The sequence below is a fragment of the Tupaia chinensis genome, unplaced genomic scaffold (assembly GCF_000334495.1).
Source record: "Tupaia chinensis unplaced genomic scaffold, TupChi_1.0 Scaffold000380_1, whole genome shotgun sequence".
NCBI lineage: Eukaryota > Metazoa > Chordata > Mammalia > Scandentia > Tupaiidae > Tupaia > Tupaia belangeri.
In genome coordinates, this window is record NW_006159882.1 from 235,685 (window position 1) to 260,012 (window position 24,328).

General features: G+C 37.3%; 1 protein-coding gene across 4 annotated transcripts in view; it reads right to left on the reverse strand.

Annotated features, from left to right (window-relative positions):
- Positions 1–239: 239 nt before the first annotated feature.
- Positions 240–24,328, reverse strand: part of GPD2 (glycerol-3-phosphate dehydrogenase 2) — a 162,680-nt gene continuing 138,591 nt past the window's right edge. For all 4 annotated transcript variants that reach the window (XM_006153544.3, XM_006153545.3, XM_014589782.2 and 1 more), the window contains exons 10-17: positions 21,326–21,460; positions 20,913–21,088; positions 20,219–20,350; positions 18,942–19,100; positions 7,885–7,997; positions 7,724–7,802; positions 7,452–7,550; positions 240–3,849 (exon numbers count right to left, since the gene is read on the reverse strand). In XM_006153544.3, coding sequence (XP_006153606.1) covers positions 3,724–3,849; positions 7,452–7,550; positions 7,724–7,802; positions 7,885–7,997; positions 18,942–19,100; positions 20,219–20,350; positions 20,913–21,088; positions 21,326–21,460 — 1,019 coding nt within the window. In that variant the 3' untranslated portion in view covers positions 240–3,723. The remainder of the gene's footprint in view (positions 3,850–7,451; positions 7,551–7,723; positions 7,803–7,884; positions 7,998–18,941; positions 19,101–20,218; positions 20,351–20,912; positions 21,089–21,325; positions 21,461–24,328) is intronic.

Below are 24,328 nucleotides of genomic sequence, written 5' to 3' on the forward strand. Positions count from 1 at the left end.
CTGATTTACTGACAATGAAAATATATAGCATTTTTTCTGTCAGAGCATTTATCAACACTTGGCAACCCCGCACTAACTTGACATGTAAGATGATCAAAATGGATTATGTAATCTTTCCCATTCATTTCTATTGATTTTAGTTATGATAAAATTCATCAGTGTGCCTTGGAACACTTAGGCTGAAAGGCTTTAGTTGAAAAAAAAAAAAAAAAAAAAGGAAAGGAAAACAAGAATTCAACTGAACTGTAATAGGATGAATGTAATTTTAGAAAAGGATTGCACAAATACAGAAGTCTTGCCCTAAAGGCTGCAGCAACAAATTAATACAAATAATTCTGGCAGTATCATAAAATTGTATCTGTCTACACAGATATTTCATTTTTGAGATAAAATTACAAACTTCCGAGCTAAAAGAATTAACATGTAAGTGTCCTTAAAAATATAGTTTGTGAATATATTTTCAAACTTTTTTTTAATACTTCAACAGTAATCAAAGTTATCTGTCTGACTGTAAGTAACATCAAACTGCCAGCAAATGGACCATTTTAATCAGTTTTATTGATTCATGCTTTCAGTTCTTATTCAGTTAAAAACAAGGCACATTAAATACATCCTCTTATTGCTCTATAAATGCATGCAGCTCATTCTGTATATCAAAAGTAATAAATAATGGCGGTAAAACACCAAGACAGTTATAAAAATGACAACCCAGCCTCAAACATAGTATTTAACAGTCCAATCTAGAACAATAACCCAACACAATACATAAAAGTGCCACATACAAAAACATGCAGTGTGTATATCTACCTCAGTCCTGGGCTTATGCTCGCTATTCTTTAAAAACATAGTAGGGCATTTCTACTCCCTCAAAAAAGGTTGACATGATGCAAAACAGTGCAAGTTACAGTGTCATTGATTTCAATATTATTACATTCAGAGGCCAAAATCTTCACAATTACATAAAAAAGAGGCAAATAAAATCAACGATAACCCTGACTGTGCATTTAGTAAAAGTCAAATTTTTGTTGTACAAAAAAGGAAGCTACGTATTTCAAAACAGACCAGACAAAGCCAGAAACTAAAGCAGAATAGGGAGCATGCATTTCACAGTAGAAATCCCAAAGTTATACTCAGTATAAACTGACTGAAAGCCAGAATATTGCAAACAGCATGATGTATATGAGGCAGACAATGTTGGCTTAACACCTAATCCAACATTATCACTATTGTTAAGACCGTGGTGGGGCCTATTTAAAGGAGTGTCCAACTCTCCAGCACAGATGAGGTTCCTTCACCGGAATCCCCTTAAAGGCTTTTGAAAGAAATCACTCGATGATAAAAGGCAATTCCTACACATCTACTCCCATCCTTCCCAAATCAACTATTATCACAATTACACAAAAATAAATAATCTTTTGTGCTTGGAATGGGTTTTGAAAGGGCTTATTCCCCTGTTTCTAGGCTGAACAGATTTAATTAAGAAGTAACACAAAAATGCGGGAGTGCTTTGTTCACAGTAGCAGTTTTGAAACCAATTCCCTCCCAAAATGAGTCTCTGGGATTGGTGAAGGAGTATTACGTTTCAGAATTTTCAAATTTTAAGCAAAAGCAGATATGCTCCAAAAAGACAAGTGTGCTTTTCTTTGTCTTTAAAAGAACTTCACTCAAAGCAAAACGTGCACACACAAGGCCTGTTTCACAAACACAGATCTGCACAGGCCAGTCACATTCTAAGCCCAGTCCCTACTGTAACAGAATCAGGGAGGACACAAGTCATCATTATCTGGTTCTAACTAGAAAAACAAAAAGAGAAAAAGAGAGAGAGCACAAATGTATGATACTGCGGTATATCATGTACGATGTTTTAAACGACAACTCTTCCATCTATTATGTGTCTCTAGGTTGTAAACACTGATACTTGTCTTGATAGGAAGACACTAGATTGCAAAGTGCTGCATTTCCATTTATTTGAAACAAGATAACAAAGACCAGTATAAAAAAATGCACACTTTGAAAAAAAAATTCATGGTGATACTTGGGACCAATACTTGCTCTTTTTCAGGTTTTACTTTAGTGGCAGGTGTCTAAACCCCACTTAAAAACAAAATGAGTTAAGATGCTTTGCGGTTTTCATTTGTTTCAGAGGTGGTTCATGGGGACTTAGGTGAATGAATCCCCAGTGTTTGCTCAGAACCCATTTGAATGAGACGTAAAGACATTCTACAATGATTACATCCAGAGAAGTAACAGGGAAAAGTGTTTTATGTACCAGTTTAAAAAACTAAGACCTCACTTCGGTGCAATGGAAACCTGCCACGAAGGGAAATGTCCCATTTCCTATTACATTCAGAACTTGATCTTAAAAGCCAAAAATGTAGATAGTAAACTTCACAAGAATAAGTACAATTAACAAATTATACAGGTGGCTAAAATGCCACCCAAAATATGGCAAAAGCATCCCAAACTATTCCTTTAAATTCAATGCATTACTTAAGTTTCATGCACAATGGCTGCTGTTTTGGTTTTGTGTCTGTGTGTGTATGTCTGTATTTGTGTTGTGTTTTTGTTTTGTTTTATTGTTATTTTTGGTTGATTCAGAATTGTTCCATTGAGTACAGGAGGAAAAAGGCTTTAAATAACCAATGACTCATGGTGCTCATTTTACATATAATTTTAATTCATGTTAACTACAGTCTATTCTACCTCCTTTTGCTCTCTCTTTGAAAATACAAAATAGGAAGACCCAAAAAAAAAAAAAAAAAAGATAGACCAGGTCTAACAATACCACAAGTTCAACAATCTAGGGTTTGGGGGTTGAAAAGTGTATTCTATATGTAAATATATAAAAACATGTTTTTAACCCTTAACAGTATAGTTACTGTAAAAATTTGAAAAATTTGGTCTCATCTCATTACACCCAACTTGCCACTTAAATGCTGTTTTTAAACTAAGAAAAGCGAAGATCTTTCTGGCAACTATAATAGTCAAAGAAAACCAGCAGAGACTTCCTCAGTCTCCGAGGGAAAAAAATGCATTGCTGAGTTGAAACTATCACTTAACTTCCAGCAAATGTCAACGCTATCCTTATCTTATACCTGTGATTCTGGAAGCTTTCAGAGTTTCTCTTTGATACTCGTGCCTGTAACCAGATAAAAAACTTTTTCTTCCCTCTCCCATTTTGCCAGTCACACTCTAGATGTAAAATTGTGCATATTGTTTGGGTTAGGAATGTAGACATGGTAGAGGAGGAAGGGGCTGAGAAACTTCCAGAAACACTATCATTTCAATGGGTCACTTTCTAAGAACGAATCCTATCTACAAGCTTAATATCAAGAAGAATCACAAAAATTTTCTAGCTTCAATTTCTGTCCACACTATCTGCCTCTAGCACTGATTTAAAATGGATGAATAAACAAAAAGGAATCGTGTCAAGTCTAACAGGTCACAAAATGGATGCAAATATCAAATCAATGTGCACTGAAATGAGAAAAAAAAAGATAAAATATACATTTTAGAAGTTAGAATGAATGGCAAATACAAATAAAGTATCAGGAAATAAAGTTGGCAAACACACCAACATCCTAAAGTTGCGGAATGTTTTCCAGTGTTAAAAAGGCAGCATCCATATCCACTATTTTACAGTGGTTTAAGTCATCCCTGGTAGGTTGCTACGTGGTGATTTGCTGTTCCTGTGTTTGGTGGCTGTGGATTTACTGCTCAGACTCACAATCCTCCACAACTCCGGTCCACCGGAATTGGAACTCTTCTGTCGAGGTTCTCTTCAGCAGTTTTCATTAGTATGGCAAGCCGGCTTCCAGACACCCTTCCTTTCTGAATAGCACTCATCAGCTTAAAGAGAAAACACGCGAGAGAATCAGAAGGCAAGCCAGCATACCTCCGTCATGGCGTGCCAGTGGTTCCCTTTGTGGCACACAGAGGAAACTACGAGTCCCATCGAAGGCCTCAGCCAGTATTACAGCTCAAATAAAGAGTACAATATTTGAACCTTTTAAAAAGAGGGGAAGGGGCAGCTATTTTACCACTGCTGCAAAAATGACATCTTTTTAACAAATCAGCCTGCTTAAAAAGCGCATCACCTTTCGCCTCTTCATGTGCAGGTTCTCAGCTCTTTTCTTCTTCTTTTTTTTTTTTTGGAGCAACTTCAAATATTGAATATTTAATTCTATTTAAAAACCTTAGAAAGGAATCTCAGGGATTGAACAAAGACAAACTATGACCTACATTTAACTACCCCTTTTTAGAGTTATTGTACTTGACAATTTCAAGTCCCTTAAATCCAAATTCCTTAAAGACTTTTTAAGGTAATTTATATTTAAGTCCTTGAAAATGGACCCAGAGATCTACCTTAAGAATTAAAAACACTCCATAGCCCAGATTTTAGCTAATTCATTTTTATCCAATGGATAAAATCAGAATTAGTCTTGAAATTACATGCAGTCAGTGGGCAAAGGCCTTTAATCTGGAAGGCACTTTGCAATTATGAGCATGGGGATTTTTTTCCTTTTCAAGTTGATGTGGTTTTAACTATTTGCTTTTCTTGATCTCACTTCCCCTAGTCTTTTTTATTTACTTTTAAAAAAATCAGATTTAACCATTCATCAGACAAAAATACGCATATGAAAAAATTCTCAAAATATTTTTAGGACTACAGTTTTTAGCCCATAGAAAAAATACATTTCTCAAAAACAGCTCTCAATAAGAAGTCAAAGACATCTGCCAACGAGCTAGATCAGAATTTCATGACCTTATTAAAAGCTGTTTCACAAGCTATTGCTTATTAGAGATGGACTCCTACATGCAGAAGTGTCATTAAAGTCCAAATCTAGAAGTAAAGTCATGTAACCATGCAATATCTATACTGATCCTTCCAAGATTATTGAAAAGCCATATCTATATTCAAAAAAGATGCTCAACTGGATAGACAGAGGCTCTTAATCTTCAGAAAATAAAAACATTTTATTAAAAAGACAAACAAACCTGAAAACCTACTTTACGTCTGAGGAATAGTATAACAAGGACTGCTAGCATCTAAAGACAACAATTTATTGCTTATTATTTAGCCTTATTTCAAGGAGACCTTTGAAGTTTATCTAAAGCAACTGACAAAGTAAGAGTTTGGTTGTTTTTGTTTGTTTGTTTTGTTTTTTCTCATAAACAGTATATGATGTAGCAACCTAAAATCTCAAAGTTTTCTATAAACATTACATGTATCTAGAAAGAAAATAATAACATTTGAGTGTGAATATATTTCATGAGAAATACAGTCAGCATTTTTTAAGTTGAAAATTACACTCATGTATTTGTACTCAGTAGACACATGAATAGACTTTCATTTAGAAATGGTCAAGAAATACACAATTAGTTAAAAATCCTATGAGAAAACCTACAGATAGTTTAAATTATTTTCTATGTGTTTAATTCTACAGCATTCAATAAAATTTACTTAAAACCCAAACCACTCTGCACATCCACAAAACTAGACTCATTCTTTCTAAAACCTAAGGTCTTTCAACAATAAATGCTATTGTTTATTTTCCACACGTGTAATGAAGCATAAACCATTTCTTAGAAGTTTTCTAAAATTCTGACACAAAGAGTAAAATACTCCCCAGGAAAAAAAAAAACGATACAAAAAACATATCATATAGTTTCAAAATCCCAAGCACAAATTTAAAATTCAATGTAAAATGTGCACTTGGTGACACAGCAAGCTAAAGAACTAAACATTCTTTGTTGTAATGCTGGACACAACCTGTGAAAATTTTCTGCATTTAGATTCGACAATGCTCTTATCTGCAGCTCATCTCCAGAGAGACAATTACCATTTCCTTTGCCTTGATCTTGTTTGTTTAACTTGACACAGTGAAGAAAGGGCTGACATTGACCAAAATCCCCAGCATTAATTTATTTCATGTTCAGCATTCATCATTGCCATGGTGCAAGCAAGACCTGGCATTCATTTGAAATACCTGCCCAAGAAGCACTGCAGAAAAATCCTGGCTGCTTGCAAACCGATACATTCTCCATAGGCTCAGACTCTATGGACAGCTACAAATAATGTATGGTTTGTTAACTTCCTTCTTTTAAGGAACTTTTAAGGAATTAAGTGTAGCAACCAGTTAGAAGTTGAAGTAACTAAACTTACTTACTTCATGGTTACAAAGAGTAAACAACTAAGCCTTTAAGTAAGGTGAAATTGGAAATGGAAATGTTTCAATTATATGGTGTTGACCTAAGAGTACAGGTTTCTCTCTCTGCTTTTCTGTTTTTTTTTTTTTTTTTTTTACAATGTGAGCATCTAATTATTATGTTCTTGAATGCATATGATTCTTAAATGAATAGGACTATAATTTTTAAAACTTCCTCCACTAAAAAATAACTTTTAAATTACAAATATTGGGTTGCCTCTTTTGAAGTAGGAAATGGTCCAAGAGTGATATTCCATAACGTATTTCTTGAAAAAGCATGATTATTACTCAACACTTCAAGCTATAATTAATTTGGATTTAATCTAAATTGTCCAACGTAACAGAATGTTTCTTGTAAAAGAAAGAATGGTGAGCCAGGAGGTGGTGTGGTGGTTAAGGTGCTGGACTCTCACATGGCTGACTGCAGTTCAAGTCCCAGACCTGGCAGCTTGCTTTCTCACTTTCCCTATCTCTTTGGGACCAGCAGATGGCATAATGGTTATGTTGCTGGACTCCTACATGGCTGACTGTAGTTTGAGTCCTGGACCCAGTAGCGTGAAACTCATGCTGGGTGCATGTGCATACAAGCCCAAAATCCTATGAGGAAAATGGAGGAGAAGGGATTGTGGTATGGCCTTCGCCCTGTAGGGGGTGATTTCTTACTTTCTATCTCTCTGTCTTTGTCTCTCCAACAAGTACATGTGCCCTATAGCAAAACAAAACAAAAAACAAACAAACAAAAAAACACAACTCCCCAAAAAAAAAAAAAAAAAGAAGAAGAACAAGAACATGCGTCAAGTCGATCCTTATCCTTCAGGGCAGACATGCGACCTTTGCTGACTTTGCACTTTCTTCTTTTTCAGGATGAAGTGACACCTGTGTAAACTCTTATTTTTTTTGGAGAGGTTTTTGCTATAGAGTGCATGCGCTCGCCGGACAGACAGACAGAGACAGAAAGCGAGAAATCACCCCCTGAGGGGATGGTCATGCTACAATCCCTTCTCCTCCATTCTTCTCTTGGGCAAGTACGCACACGCGCCCGGCGTGAGTTTTAAGCCACCGGGTCTGGGACACGAACCGTGGTCAACTACATGGGAGTCCAGTGACATAGACATTATGCTAACTGCTGGTCCCGACACCTATGTAAACTTAAAAATCCATTCTTGAATATCCATTTGTAATAATGACAGCCAAACGATAAAATCAAATACTGTGTATCTGTTTCCTGTCACCATGACTCACCTGTAAAAATTCATTGAGTTCAACCTGTCCATTTTTGTTCAAATCTACTTCATTCAGAATTTCGTGTAGTGTATTTTCATCCATTTGGACACTGATACTCTAAGTAAAAGAAAAGCACAGAGTCATGATGTTTAATGAAAAGTTATACATATCTTTTTACCAATGTTTAAAAAGTAAAACAAATACATTACTCATACAGAGCATTAAATGAGAAAAATTATCTAGTAACATCATCTTCTGCTATAAAACTGATATCAAAACACAAAAATTACCTCTAATACACGTTGAACATCAACAATCGTAATAAAGCCTTTCTGGTCTGCATCAAACTTATGAAATCTCTTCTTGTACCTGGAGCACAAAATTAAATGAAAGAAATACTTACAAGGGCAAAGAAAAAAAAGAGGAAAAAGCAAGAATGTATTAGACATCCCTGTCAATATCTGAAGGCAGTAGGCTGATTTCAGAGCGATCTGTTAACTGTTCTGATCGAGATTTATAGCCCATTTCATAATACAGAAACTTCCTGGCTGTTTCAAGTTCTTCCTGAAACAGACACACACACGAAATTTAATGATTGATGAAAATAATCATTATAATTAATTTTTTTTTTAGTCTTTGAAAAAGAAGCTGATCCTTAATCATCTCACCAGAATTTTTCACTTCTTCCAGTCTGTTTGTTTGTTTTGGTTTTGGTTTTAGGGTACATGTGCTCACCAAAGAGAGAGAGAGAAAGAGAGAGAGAGAGAGAGAAAGAGAGAGAGAGAGAGAGAGAAATCACTCCCCAGGGAATAGCCACACTGTAATCCCTCTCCTCCATTATCCCCTCAGGATTTGATCACACATACATACATGCCTAGCATGATTTTTTTTTTTTTGGAGAGGTTTTCACTATAAGGTGCATGCACTCGCTATCTCTCCATAAAGACAGAGAGACACAGAGAGACATAAAGCGAGAAATCACCCCCCAGGGGGGATGGTCATGCCGCAATCCCTTCTCCTCCATTCTCCTCTTGGGATCTTGGGCATGCATGCACACATGCCCGGTGTGAGTTTGAGCCACGGGTCCGGGACTCAAACCATGGTTGACTACATGGGAGTCCAGCGACATAGCCATTATGCCAACTGTTGGTCCCAGCCCAACATGATTACCAGTCGGGATTGAATTGGGAGTCAGCCATATGGCATTCAGCAGCCTTAATCTCCACACCACTTACTGGCCCATTTCTTCCAGTTTTAGTGAAATATAATTTACATTCAAAAAAAGTCTACTACCATGATCAAGATACAGAAATCACCCAGAAAAGCTTCTTCATGTTCAACTGTAGCTGATCTGTTCCCCAGACCTCTAGTTCCAAGCTACCAATGATCTGCTTTCTATTACCTGAGCTTGTCTTACCTGGAATCTCTAAAAGATGTTTCAAATAGGGTCAGTTCTGTAGTGCAGCAGTTAAATGCTGTATATAGGGAACTAGATCCCACATCATTGACTATGGTTCAAATCCTGGCCTCGGTGGCTTGAAGAACTACATTGAACATATGTGCATGCATGTCTAAAATCCTGACAGGATGGAGAAATTAGGAAAAGGTATTGTGGTGTGACTATGTCCTTGTGGGAGGGGTTCTCGTTCTCTCTCTCTCTCTCCCTCTCTCTCTCTCTCTCTCTCTCTTGCAAGGACTCATGCCCTCTACAATAAAAATTAAATAAAAATAAAGGATCAGTGAGTGGCATGGTGGTTAAGGCAGCTGGATCCTACATGCAAAGTTCAAGTCTCAGGCCCAGCAGCACGTGTGTCCAAAACCTCAAAAGGAGAAATGAAGAAAAGGTTCTAGCATAGGCATTCCCCCTGGGGGGAGCTTTCTCACTCTCTCTCTTTCTCTGAATCTCCTCAGAGAGTGAAAATGCCTTATAGTAAATTGAAAATAAATAAATAAAAATAAGATGTCTCATATAATACGTAGTCTTGTTGGACCACTTTCACACAGCATGATGATTCTGAGATTCACTCCTGTTGTATGCTTTAGTATTTTGTCTCTTTTTATTGCTGAGTATTCTTGAGTAACAAAGTCTCATTTGGTGACACAGACACACAAAAAAGTAAAAGTGAAGATACCAAAGCCAGGTGCAAGTAGCAGCACGTCCCTGTAATCTCAGCTCTTGAGACTGTGACAGGAGGAGCCCTCCCTCCCCCTTCCCCCACACACATACACACAAAGAAAGAAGAAGGAAGAGAAGAAAACGAAGGTATCAAGGAATGGCGGCAACTACGACGAAGTGCCGAGGCAGATATCATGAGATTAACTACTTTGAAATTTTGCTACTGGGATGGTGATTGTTTAGTGGAAGTTAGAGAGTTATGGGAAGAAATAAGCTATCTTCAACAGTTACCCTTCCTGTTCTCAATGTTTCCAGACTCAACTAATACTAACCATTGCTGAAACACTGTCTTTCTCAGTTTTCATCATGTCATTCTCCCCTTTAAGGACGTCCAAAATAACACTGTTGTAGTGTATATAGTTCTCAAATATCTCTTTCTTTCTATATATAAATCTGTACACAGACGTGCACACATGCATGCCTCTACACACATAAGGGAACATCAAAAGAGTTACAGAAAAATAGAATAAAAGTCGAGTTTATTTTGGCATGATAAAAATTGAAATCCATACATAGTACGTCCATAATATAAATTTTTCATGAATTTTGGAAGCCCACTTGTACATGTACACTTCGCCCTCACACATCTCAACTTCACTAGCGTGTGCTGGTCCTGTGACTTACTTTGGCCAATGGAAAATGAATGGACATGGTATTTGCGATTTTGGATTAAAGGCTTTCAAAGTAACTATAGGGCCAGCCAGTGGTATGGTGGTTAAGGCAACTGGATCCCACAAGACCAACTTCTCGGTCCTGGTGGACTGAAAAACATGCCAAACACTTGTACATGTGTGCCCAGAAATCCTGAGAAGGGAAGAGAGATAAAGGGATTGTGGTGTGGGGAGTGATTTCTCACTTTCCTTCATTGTCTCTGTCTCTCTCTCTGCCTCTGAAGAGTGCACATACCTTATAGCAAACTAAAAAAAAAAAAAAAAAGAGAGAAAAAATAACTCTATAGTTTTGTTTAGCCTCTCTTACTCCTGTGACACAAAATATGACCCCAACATGGACTATGAAGAAAAACTACAGCAGCTAACATGTAGCCTTCATGTAATATGAATGAAAAATAGATGCTTGCTAGGATAAGCCACTAAGATTTTGAAATTGATTGTTACACAGTATAACCCATCAAAAACTAAAATAAGCATTAGTATCCTCCCCTCAATGGGGAGAAACAGTGCCATCAGTGATTCCTAAACCCTGGTTTAAAGACAGTGCAAGTACAAAATGAAATAAAAAAAAGAAAAAACAATGGCATGTTCAACTGTTTGAAATGTGTTTACATGTTTCCTATTGTCAATAATAAGACTTCTTACTCTTTTTTATTTGGGAAGACAAACTTTTTTCTGGTACTATTCTTTTCCTACTTTTTTTCTGTTAGAAAATAATTACAAAAAATGTTCTTCCTTAATGTTCTTGCATAGCTAAATAAAAAGTTATCAATACTTGGGACCAGCAGGTGGCGTGGTGGTTAAGGTGCTGGACACTCCCTCATGGCTGACCACGGTTCAAGTCCTAGACCTGGTAGCTTGCTTTCTCACTTTCTCTCTCTCTTTCTCTCTCTCTCTCTCTCTCTCTCTCTCTCTCTCTCTCTCTGTCTCTCTCTCTCTGGTCAAATTAAAACAAATGAATGAATAAATAAAATTAAATAGAATAAATCTTAAAAAAAAAAGTTATCAATACCAAGTAATTCTCTCAGCCTAAAACATAAATTTCAAAATGTGTGTATATATGTGTATGTGCACACATGTGTGTATAAATACACACACATATATAATACATAAAACTTATCTATGAAGTCTTCATCTCTATGGACATTCTTCACAGGCAGGTTTCTCTCTTCATACCCAAGAAAACCCATCAGTTTTCATAAACAAAATTATGTTGCTGTTCCATCAGTTCTCTCTAGCCATATTCTACAAGGCTGATTCAAAATTTATCTCTGTAGAAATGCCATCTCTGATGTTACCCTCCAAAAACCCTCCCCAATTTCCTATGTAATTTATCCAAACTCCATCAGGCAAAGAACCATAGCTTTTAAAAGCTGGAGGAGACTTTTTTTTTCCCTAAAGGTTACCCAGTGTCCCTCCCTAACTCCCACTGCCTTTATAACATTCCAAAAATGAAAGAAGTTTCTATCTAAAGGACTCCAACAATAGAGATGAACTTTCTTTTTTTTTTAAGAGAGATTTTTCTTATGGGGTGTGTGTACCTGCTGGAGAGACAGACAGATAGTAGCGAGAAATCAACCCCCAGGGAGGATGGCCATACCACAATCCTTTCTCTTCTATTCTCCTCTTGGTATTTTGGGCACACACACACGCACCTGGTGTGAGTTTCAAGCCTTCAGGTCCAGTACTGGAAGCGTGATCTGCCATGTGGGAGTCCAGTGATGTAACCATTATGCCATCTCCTGGTCCCTGGGAGGTACTATTAATACCAGTGAATGCACCCCATAAAGGGATGGCTCCAGTTGTTAAAAAGTTTTATGGTGAGATTAAATCCATCTCCTTGCAATTCTTCCAATTGGGAGGGCCTAATTTTTCTACAGTACAACAAACCTGATTTTTTCCCCTATCACAGCGTAAGTACTTAAAGACAGATGTGCTGTCTGTCCTCCTTAAGAATTTTCTTTTAGTCTACAGAGCTGCATAATACACGATTTCAAATCCCTATACCATAATTTTTTCCAGACCACAACTGCTGTCATAAACCACGCTTAGCAGAACAAAGCACAGTACTCCATTAGAGATTTGGCAGTGCTGAGAAGGGTGTAACTATTAGCTTCATCAAGTTAGATATGTGATTTCTATATTGCAGCTTAGGATTGTGACGGGATTTGGGGGTGGCCATGTCAACTACTATGAATTCAAAGTTAGCTAAAACCATATTCCTTCTTCCATGTGCTACTGTTAAGCCATGCTAAATTTATCATGAATGAATGGAGCTGTTTTTCTACCTCATGTAAGGTTTGTCACTTATCTCTATTAAATTATACCTAATGAAACTTCACCCATTATTTCAAACATTTGCTCTCCTTCTGTTCCTTGTAATTGGTACACCAAAAACGTTTGCCATCAACATTGCAATTTGGTGGCCAGCAGGTGGCATAGTGGTTAAGGCACTGAACTCCCACATAATAAAGCACAGTTCAAGTCCTGGACTTGGCAGCCTGCTTTTCCACTGAGGTTGACCATGTGGTAGCCCAGCGCTTAGTCATTACACCACCTGCTGGCCCCTTGCCACAATATTTTAAAGATCAACAGTAGTTAAACAATCTCAACTACAAATGTTCTGAGTACCCTGAGGTATAATTTTCTGGGCATGTATAAAATCATTCAGAGTAGCATCTTATTTGAATATCCGTTTCCACTTAACAATAGTTAGTTTTCTTTTCTCTCTCTCTCTCTCTCTCTCTCTGTGTGTGTGTGTGTGTGTGTGTGTGTGTTGCTCTGTGGTCAAATTTTTAAAAATGATGATGATGGATAAAATTAAATAAAATAATTCTTTTAAAAAATTGTAATCTGAGCCCTTGAACAAGTTAAGACCAAAGACAGAGTGCCAGGACGGACCTGCTACCAGAGACCTCTTTTGAAACTTACACTGGTCACTGGATTAGTTACAAATCTACAGTTTTACAAAAATATCACATGGACTTTATAAAATTATGGAATCCAAATGTCTGTAACATTTTTTTGATCTAACAACTCTCTTTCTTATATAAAAAGAAAATGAGGGAGCAGCAGATGGCGTAATGGTTACGTTGTAGGACTCCTTCATAGCCAACAGCGGTTCGAGTTTCATATTCGGCAGATTTAAACTCACACTGGGTGCATGTGTGTGTGTGTATCCAAAATCCCGAGAGGAGAACGGAGGAGAAGGGACTACAGTGTGGCCATCACCCCACAGGGTGCTTTCTCATTTTCTGTCTCTCTGTCTCTCTCTGTGTCTCCGGCAAGCACATGCTCTCTATAGCAAATATCCCTTTAAAATATTTTTTTTAATAATGAAAGAAAAGGAAATGTCTAGATGATTAAATTATTTTTTCTATGTGATTCCTTACTAGCTTCTGCTGATCACTACTTCTGGCTAATTATTGATAAAGTGAATTTATAATGCCATAATCTAGGAAAATGCCCAAGACTAATTTCAAGATCATTAGCTTCTGGGGCGAAAACAATATTTTTCTTTCATTTCTCTTTTAAAATTTAAGAATGCATTCATCCTCCTTGTGGGCCTGTTACTATTAGCTACATTTTTTTTTCCAAGGAGAGATTTTTTTTTTGCTATAGGGTACATTGCCCGCCAAAAATACAGAGACAGAGAGACAAAGACATCTTCAGGGGGGATGACCACACCACAATCCTTCTCCTCCATTCTCCTCTCGAGATTTTGGACATGCACATACACATGCCCAGTGTGAGTTTCAAGCCACCAGGGACTCAAACTGAGGTCGACCATGTGGTAGCCCAGCGCTTAATCATTACACCACCTGCTGGTCCCTTGCCACAATATTTTAAAGATCAACAGTAGTTAAACAATGTCAACTACAAATGTTCTGAGTACCCTGAGGTATAATTTTCTGGGCTGGTATAAAAGTCATTCAGAGTAGCATCTTATTTGAATATCTGTTTCCACTTAACAATAGTTATTTTTCTTCTTTCATGTATAAAAATTGGAGGAGAAAGAGAGAGAAAGAAGGAAAGATACACTGGTTTTAAACTATATGTTACTTTTGATGTCCTTACCAATTGTTAAAGAACAGTCAGCCAATTGCTGACACTATTCCTGTCACATTATTTCTGATACACATCCTTTCGTCTCTGAGCACCTGTCTTCCATCTATTTTAAGTGCGGTGTTTTCAGTTTATTTTGTCTAGAGTCACTGGATTTCTTCACTTGCTGCTTCTTTTCCCTCTTCACTAGAATCAATTTTGAAAATTTTTCTTTATTTGAGTCTTTCTCAATCTATTTAAATGTCCTTCTCTTCAAAATCTCTCAATGAAATTGAATCTTTTGTCTGAATATTATTTTTAAATACTACCTTACTAAATCCTAGAGGATAGTACTTCCCCAATACAAGAGGTCATCGAAAAGTTCAAGGGAAAATGTACCTTATGAAAAAATTATTTATAGATTTTTTTTAATTGCACCAAAATAAACTCATACTTTAATTCCATTTTCTGATATATCTGAAGTCTCCTCATATATCCTAAGCAATACTAGTCATTCTCCTGCCCAGCCCTCCCCAAAACTGAGAGTTCAATCTGCCTCCACATAAGTTCCTTTTTGGAAATTGGTAATACATATAATCATTTCAAAGGTCCCAATGTATCTGTATTAAAATAGTTTTGAACCAGCAGATAGCATGGAGATTGAGTTGTTGGATCCCAAATGGCCAACTACACAGTTTGAGTCCTGGACCCAGCAGCTTGAAAATCACACAGAGTACATGTATGTGCATGCCCAAAATCCCAAGAGGAGAATGGAGAAGGGATTGCAGCATGGCCATCTCCTCACGGGGTGATTTCTTACTTTTCTTCTCTCTCTCTCTTTCTGGCAAGCACATGTGCCCTATAGAAAAACTTAATAGAAAAAAAAAAAGAGTTTATTTAACTCAGAATTTCCCAAACTTTGGCCATGTAATCCTTTTCTCACATGTATTAATGTCTACCCTATGGAGCACTGGCTAGCAAGGTCACTTTCCATAAATGTTTCTACCAACTCTCTATCATTTTCTAACTCCCCAGATACTGCCTTCCTCTCCAGTCCATCTATCCATGTTAGATGAATTTCAGTACTGAGTAACAGTTCCCCTTAATATTTTTCTCAATTTTAGAAAACATACACATATTTAAGATGGATGGATGTGTTATAATCCCTTGATTACAATTTAAGACTTTTTAAGCTATGAGCTATTTATTATTCCCCTAAAATATTTAGTGCAATGTTCAGTATACAAGTCACTCATTAAGTATTGACCAGTAAAAACAACCACAATTCATCTACAGAGAGTTATTTATCACCAGGTTCCTCTTTCACTTTTGCGGGTTAAATAATCCCAATGCTTTTAACCTTTTCTCAGAAGTCCAGCTTTCTAACCTTTTAATTCCTTCCCCCCTTCTCCTTTGTTCTCTCTAGACTGTCCACGGTTCTCATTAATAGTCCTATGTCTAAGATACTGAGTAATAACGTTAGGGCTTTTATTTATGTTATTTGTTGAGGGGGATGGAAGTGTATTTCTGAGCACATAAGTCTGCTCATTAAATGTGAGCTGAAGTTAAATCTAGCTTCCCCAGGAGGGCCAAGCACTACCAGTTTACAGAATTTTCTTCTTCCTCCCTACCTCTCACAGCTTGAATCCTAATACAAAATATGTTCCCGCATATTCAAATCATTCCAACAATAATTATTGGAAGAACACATTATCCCCAACGCTATATGGTAAAAATGACTGGCGGGAGCACAGGAATAAGTTTCACTCTTGCATTGTCTCTGTGAAGCTTTGGCTGATCAAACTAAAATTCAAAACTAGAAGAGCTACAAATGGCTAAAGCAGACAACATGACAGAGTGGGGAAACTCTATGCTCTAGGATCATAATATCTTCCCAGTACCACAATTTACTGCTTATAAGAACTTACCCCGTGAGCTTGTCTCCTCAACTATAAATATAAAATGGAGGTAAAGGTTATCCCTGGCAGAGGCATGGTCAGGGTGAAAGAATCCTTTTTGAACATTGGCTCCAACCATCAGTACAGTAGTTTGCTAAACTTACTAAAGGAGACCAGCCAGTGGCATGGTGGTTAAGGAAGCAGGATCCTATGTGGGCAACTGAATGGTCTGAGTCCCAGAAACAGAGGTTTGAAGAAATTGCCAGGCATATGTGATTGCGTGTCCAAAATCCCAAGAAAAGAATGGAAGAGAAGGAATCACAGCATGGCCAACTCCCCGATGGTTGTTCTCTCACTTTTCCTTCCTCTTTTGCTCCCTGTCTCTTTCCAGCAAGTGCACGTGCCTTATAGTAAATTTTTAAAAAATATTTTAAAGGAGCATCCTTAAAATATAGGGTCATGGTCTTATCCCTGCAGACTCTGATGCTTTAAAGTCAAGCCTCAGAATCTACCTTTCCCTCATTTCCCAGGTGACTTTGCGATGTCACCATATTCAGGAATCTACAATAGAATAAGAATGCTTTAAACACAGGCCACCGGCCTGATCCTTCCTTACACCTTCAGCAGATGTCACAGATGCCCAGTACTGTTTATTTCCTCATGTCACATAAGGACACAGCAAGAAGACGTCCCTCAATAACCCAAACAGCAAGCACCTAGCAGACCTCCAATCTGCTGGTGCCTTGATCACGGATGTTTCACCTCCAGAACTGTGAGAAACAGATCATGCCATTTTAGCGACTCTGTCTGCGGTATTTTGTTATAACAGCCCAAACAGACTAAAGATACTTTCTTCCTTATTTTAGGGTCACAATCTTCTCTGAATCTTCTCATACCTCCTTCAACCTCAGTAGTCATTACCTTCCTTTCTTCTAAATCCTTCCTTATCGCACCGACTTCTAAACCTTGCAGCACTCCAGGGCTCAGCTGTTAGATCACTTTCCCCATTTAACTGCACCAAGTTTTCTTTTCTTTCTTTCTTTTTTATTAATTGTTGACGGTGAGAGAAAGAAAGCATCCCCCAATGGGGCATGATCATACTGCAATTCTTTTTCCTCTACTTCTCCATCCCCTCAGGATCTGAAACAAACAACATAAACACACACAAAGTGTGTTTTTCCAGCTACCAGGGCCATGATTCAAACTGCAGTTGGCCACGTGGGATCCTGCTTCCAAAGCACAGAGCTTAACTGCTTTACTAAAGGGCCAGCCAGTGCACTCCAGTTTTAGTTGAAATATGAGCTCAAATGCATATACACATGCAGATGTAGTGAAGTAAAGTGAGGACAGAGAGTTGGCAAGCATACTGAACACCATAAAGGTTACTGGTGAGCTTAATCAGGGCTGATAGGACAATGCGGTGGCAAAAGAGCCTAAATGGGATGGGTTTAGGAGAGACGGGGAAAGAACAGAACCCCATGAGTACCAAGAGCATTTCTGAATAAATATGTGAAAATACTTTATAAGTTTCTACGTATAACAAGCAATTTGGGTTAATGTAGAAAACACAAAGATGTTCTGTTTATCACAACACCCCCAGGTGTGTGTGTGTGTGTGTGTACACATGTGTGCACATGTGTGCATGTGTATGTATCTGGAAACATCACTTTTTAAAACGTTGATAAAAATATAAAATCACAAATGACACAAGTGATAAGTACTTAATAGCCATTAAATTAGTGGGAGTGTGAATGTTACTGAATACATACCAAGAGTGTTGTCAGTGAAAACTAAAAAGGTTCTATCCCACATTCCTTATTCTCTTTCTTTTAAGACCACTAATTCAAGAATATTTTCTGTAAGAGATTTTCCAGAAACAAACAAACAAATAAAAAAACTGGGTACAAGAATATCTTTCTATTTCTCTAAGGCCTATCAGTATTACACACACATACATACAGAAACTGGCTAGAGGGCCCAGCAGGTGCTGTAGAGGCTGAGCAGCTGGATCGCACACGGCTGACTCTGTGATTTGATCCCAGGCCCCGTGGCTTGAAAATCACACTGGACACGTTTATGTGACCCAAAACTCCTGAGAGGAAAATGGAAGAAAGGGGATTGTGGGGTAGCTGTTCCCCCACGGGGATTTCTCACCTTCTCTCTGTCTGTCTGTCTCTCTCCAGTAAATGTATGTGCCCTATAGCAGGAAAAACAAAAAACAAAAAACAAAAAACAAAAAAAACCCAAAAAAACAAAAACAAAAACAAAAAAAAAACAAGAAAAGAGGAAAGGAAAGGAAAGAAGAAACTGGCGTGAAATCTCAAGTCACTGGGCCAGCTGGTGGCATAGTGGTTAAGGCAGCTAGAAACCATATAGCTGACTGCAGTTTAAGACCTAGGCCTGGAGGCTTAAAAAAGCCCAATGGGCATGTTGCACATGTGCCCAAAATCCTGAAAGGAAAGAAAAGTGGAGGAGAAGGGACTTCAGGATGATCATCAACCTTGGAGGGGGAGTGCTCTTTTACTTTCCCTTTTTCTCTGCCTGTTTTTCTCCAATGAGTGCACACATCCTCTGTCAAAATTTGAAGAAAAGAAAAAAAAAAAAGAGGAAGAAAAAAAGTCTAAGGTCATCATCAAAAACTATGTGAGCCTCTAATAAAAGGTCAAGTCATTACATGTTCATAATAAGGACTGTGGGTATAAAGATTTCTAGAGCATACCTGTTTCTTACGATCATCCCAATTCAGTTCTCTGCCCATCAGTTCAACAATCCTGGGGAGGGCTTCCTCGGCTGCCTGGACATTTAGAAAGGCCAGGCGAGTACGACGTGAAATCATATCCACTGCGGTGCAGGCATACTCCTTAATCCCATATTTCACCTGAATTTGAATTTAATGTAAAAATGATTCGTTTAGACCATTCTTTTAAAAGAATAAATAAAGTTACACTTGAAAAAATAAATGTGTGCTTTCTACTTCTCTGGTTCTCCCACAGACATGAGACAAATCATGGCAGCACACAAGTCCTCTACCTGCCTGCCAAAGGAGGTTTGGAAAAATGGGATAAATTGGATAAGAGGTCATGTGGATGTTAAATTTACACAGCTGAACAGGCAAAAGGTAAGTTTTTAAAAGTTATCGTCCCCTCTCTGGATGTCCAGTTTTCTGTTTTAGGGTAACCAGTGAACCCTGAATTTAACCAACAAGGACATGCTTCCTGGACACCAATATTTCAAGGCACAGTGAATTACAAATAAATATAAAGCATGGTCTCTAGTTTCAGAACATTCGAGAGCTTGATGAGAAACCTAACTTAAATCATTGAGCAATTGTCATATCAAGGTATGTCCACAGGCAGGTACACTACTGATTCAAATTTCAAGAGCTACAAACTCACAAAGGTGACAAACATTGTGAATTAACAAGACTTAGGAGAAAAATAATTCATAGCTCATGTTATTATTATTACCACTATCAACATCACTTTAGAATTAAAATTTTTCAATCCAGTCCATCTTTTCTTAGACATTTGGGTTAATTCCGTAATAGCAAGGAGGGCAACTGCAGATACTAGAGAGAGTATAGGAGGGGGTGGGAGAGAAGGGAGCAGGGGAAAAAATTAACACACACAAAAATGAAAAGTTATCTGTTCATAATAATGCATATGGCAATATCTTTGACTTGGCTGATATGCTTTGCACTCATGCTGAGAAAAACCATTTTGTATACTCTGTAAAGAGGAATAGTGATTAAATGGGAATTTTTAAAATGTAAAAATGAATGCATATTTTAAAATGTAAATTTTTAAAAATGTAAACTAAATATTTTAGAAAGAATTAAAATTAAAATTCTGTACGTGAAAATGTCTTCACTGGACATTTTACCCCAGCATTAAAATGATATTAGCTACATAAAACTTCTCAAGAAAATGAAAAATGAACAGATGAATGGTATCCACGGCAGAGAAGAAATCCCCATGTGACCGACTATTCAAGTACCTCTGCTTCAATATATGGAAATTCTGACACAAGACGCACTCCAACAATAGGCCACCTTTTTCCAGTCACACTTGCCATTTTCGCCACCTCAAAAGCCTTGTCTCCATACGTGGCAGCAAGATGCTGTGCTACCTACAAAAACAGAAGTGTGTTAGGGATGCACTGTGAATATCAATACCTCCTAGGCACAAAGCAAAACTCATACGTGCTTATCTTGTCAGTTTTCTTACTGCCTGTAACTAATAGTTCCTGGAGAGTATTAGATTTTGATTTTTGTGGGAGGAAACCACTTGGGCTTCAAGTGCTTAGACCAGCACTAACTCTCCTATCCATGTATCACTGTGTCACTGACTGATGAAGTTTCAGCTTCATTTTGCTCCTCATATCACTTCTGAAGAACAGCCATCCTTATGTTTGAGATGGAACGAATTGGGGATATCCTCTAGCTTAAAACAAACCAAATATATGCCAGGTTTCAAGGTAGAAACTAAAATGTACATTCCTTTTTGGGCACCTAAAGTGAAGTAGAATCATCTTTTTTTTCCCTTAGTTTAACTTTCACAGAACACAGTCAGAACATAACCATCCAGAAAAATGTGTAAATCAGGAAGCCACATTATGGTTGCCAACTGGAAATAGTGAGAGAGAGGGTAAAGGGGTAAAGAGTTAAGACGATATGGCAATGCATACCCACCTCACTTTCAAGTCCGTAATCCTGGACAAGCCTAATATAGAGGGTAGGACTCCAATCTTTACCACCTTGAAGGAACAGTCCTACTGTTCTACTGGGTCCTGCTTTCAAATTGTGAGTCTTGATAGCAGCATTTATAGTATCTTCTGCCATAGATCGATAAGTTGTCCACTTTCCACCTACAAAGTTGGTAAACAATTGAGTGAGTTGCCACCTTTTATTTTGCTTATAATTAACTACGTATTAACTTATTAATAATACAACTCATGTAGTACTTATTTTAAAAATGGCAAATCAATGTGTAAGACTTTTCTAAGAATTGCTAAAATTCTTGTTAAGGTTAAATAAGATACTAATGAGAATTTAAGGCAAGCTTGTGTCTAAAGGACATCTAAAAATAAGGTAATATACCATACCTGCTATGGTGATAAGACCACTCTCACTGATATCGACGACATGGTTTCGGGAGATTGACTGGGTATCTGCAGACTTGGGATCTGTAACAAGGGGTCGGATGCCACTCCATGCGGCCAGGACGTCCCCTCTTCTCACTGATAAAGATTAATGCCAAGGATTGCCAGAATTACTCAAAAACATTCAACATAAGTATGAAATAGTGAATAAGCAAAAGTTTCAGAAAAAGGAATATAAATAGTGAATAAGGAAGAATAGTTTAGTAAAAAGGAAGAGAAACTCTTCTTCTATTTAAATAGATGTACTAAGCAAGTTGACATATGTAAGAAAAAGTCGCAAAAGACTAATTATTTTGTTTCAAAGATATTCTCCAAGGAAAAAAGCAAAGAACTTGAAAATCACTGACACTGGCACCAAAGAGGAAGGCCAAAGAAACAAACTTTAGCAATTTCCAACTGAAGTAACCAGGAGCAGTTACAAGAACAAAACAGAAAAGAAAACTCAGAAACAGACAAAACAATCCAAGACACTTATGACTGCTAGATTTTCTTCTAGACTATATCATGTTGTTTCTTCTCAATGAAGACAAAGATCTTTATTGAGTTAAAAACAAACAAACAAGCCCATATTTCTCCCCTTTGATGCCATTTCCTAAGAGTATTTGCAATGGTATGCAAAGCACGTGGCACATAAATCTCATGTCACTTATCTCACAAAGCCTCATAGCATTGGTTATTATTATTTACACCCCAGATGAGGAAACAGAAAAGGTTAACTAACCACGCTGGGCAACCAACTCACTCTAGACAAACATATATGATGAAACAATATCAGAATCTAGTTCCTTGTGATTTTAAAGAACATCTTTTACCCACTAAATTGTACTGTCTCTCAATTATTGACAATTGCATACTCTACTTTTTCTTTTGTTATCCTATTGTCTTTACAACTAATACAGAAACAGGTAAACTGGCTCTTCCCAGTAAGTTTACAATCTTATACTGAGCATATGGAAGATATTTCAATACTCAAGATACCATAAAATTATCGTTATTATTTCTGTCAAAATACAGTTATCCATGTCTATCAAGAATTGATGAAGTTTATATTAAAACAAGACAAGTGCTGAATAGCACTCATTACTGATATAAAAATAGCTGAAGAGCATAGTTCGCCTGTAGTTCTGGTCTACCAGCAAGGATGAGGGCAGGACTCAAGAGTAGGATTTTCAAATCTATCCTTCCTCATCTAGATCAGCTTTGGGAATGACTTAGCTCTCTACTCTATATCAAGGAGCTGACTGATTATGTGTGCCAATCCAATTGCTGTTTAATGGTGCAGACTATAAGCAAGTGAATGACTACCTGGTTTTGTGGCACTCACTATGGTATTTTAGTTCATAAATGCCGGAATAATCTACTAGGAATCATGGTAGGTGCCATTTTGATTCAACTATGACTTGGAGTTATGTGTGATCTCTCTTCATTGTACTTCCTCTCATATTGAGAAAACAATGGTATACTGACATAAAAACTTCAAGACAATGGGAAAACTAGACCTCTGCATACAAAATGACATTTTTGTGAGCTGGCAGGTGGCATGGTGGTTAAAGGAGCTGGATTCCCATGTGGCTGACCACGGTTTAAATCTCAGCCTTGGTGGCTTGCTTTCTCACTTTCTTTCTCTCTCTGGTCAAATTAAAAACAACAACAATAGTAATAAATAAAGTTAAATGAAACGATTATTAAAAAAAAAAGAGAGAGAGAGAGAGACATTTTTGCTATAGAGCGCATGTGCTCTCCTGAGAGACAGAAGCAAGAAATCACCTCCCCAGAGGATGGCCATCCCACAATCCCTTCTTTTCCATCGTCTTCTCAGGATTTTAGGCAAGCACACATATGCACCCTGCATGAGTTTGAAGCTGCTGAGTCTAGGACTTGAACCACAGTTGGCCATGAGGGAACCCAGCAACTTTTCCATTACGTGATCTGCTGGTCCCTCTTAGTTCAAATTTTAAAATCCCACAGGAAGCAGATTTGTGAGCAAAAGGCAGGCTGGATTTCAGCTCTTGCTCACCCCTTGGTCATGTGCCTTTCAAAGTAACATCCTGCATACCTACACATAGCAGCCCCTGAGAAGTATTTAGAAAGGTATCTAGCATACTCTTTGTGTAAGGAATCATAAAGACTTCTTGAAATGATTGGAATAGTCCTACAAAAGCCACACCTTTCCTAGTATACAGAGTTTTACCAGGTTATTCAATGCATTTATGACCTATTATATTTTTAATTTATGGAATTATTAGAGCTTAACTCTCATTGTACATCGAAGAGCATCTATGTATGCAAAAGATCTATAAACAAGTTACTTTGCAAGACAAATATTCCCTCTGTCTTGGTATCAAATGAAAAATAGATTTATGGTAAAGATAAACTCAACTGAAGTAAATTTGGCATATTTTAACATAGCTCCATAAGCTTTTAACAAGATTGTAGAAAAGAAGAGGTAGCCTATAAAAAGTACTTCAAAAAATTCGTAGAAAAATAGAATTAAAGTACCAGCTTCTTTTGGTAAGAAAAATCTGAAATATATGGATTTTTTACATAATACACATTTTTCTTAAATTTTTTGAAGACCCTGTGTACACTTCTATGGGAATGTTTAATCAAGCCCATATCCAACACTAAAACTACAAGAAAGCGAAGAAGGAACATAACTGGTGAGGAGCACCTAAGGCTTTTCATCTTGTTAACTGAAGACCATATGCGATCTCAGTGCTGAGTTTCCTAGATCTGGGAATTCCTAGATCTGTCCCTCTGATGTGTGCACTCTTTTAAATAGGTTTAAGCCTGCTGATTTCCACAGAATAGGAGTTAATTTCTGTTTTACACAATTCCACAAATTTGGTAAAACCTCAACACAAATCATGCAAAGTATTTTAGTTTTACAAAAAAAAAAAAAAAAAAATTACGTACAAAAATATCAAGATTTTTTCTCTTAGGGTT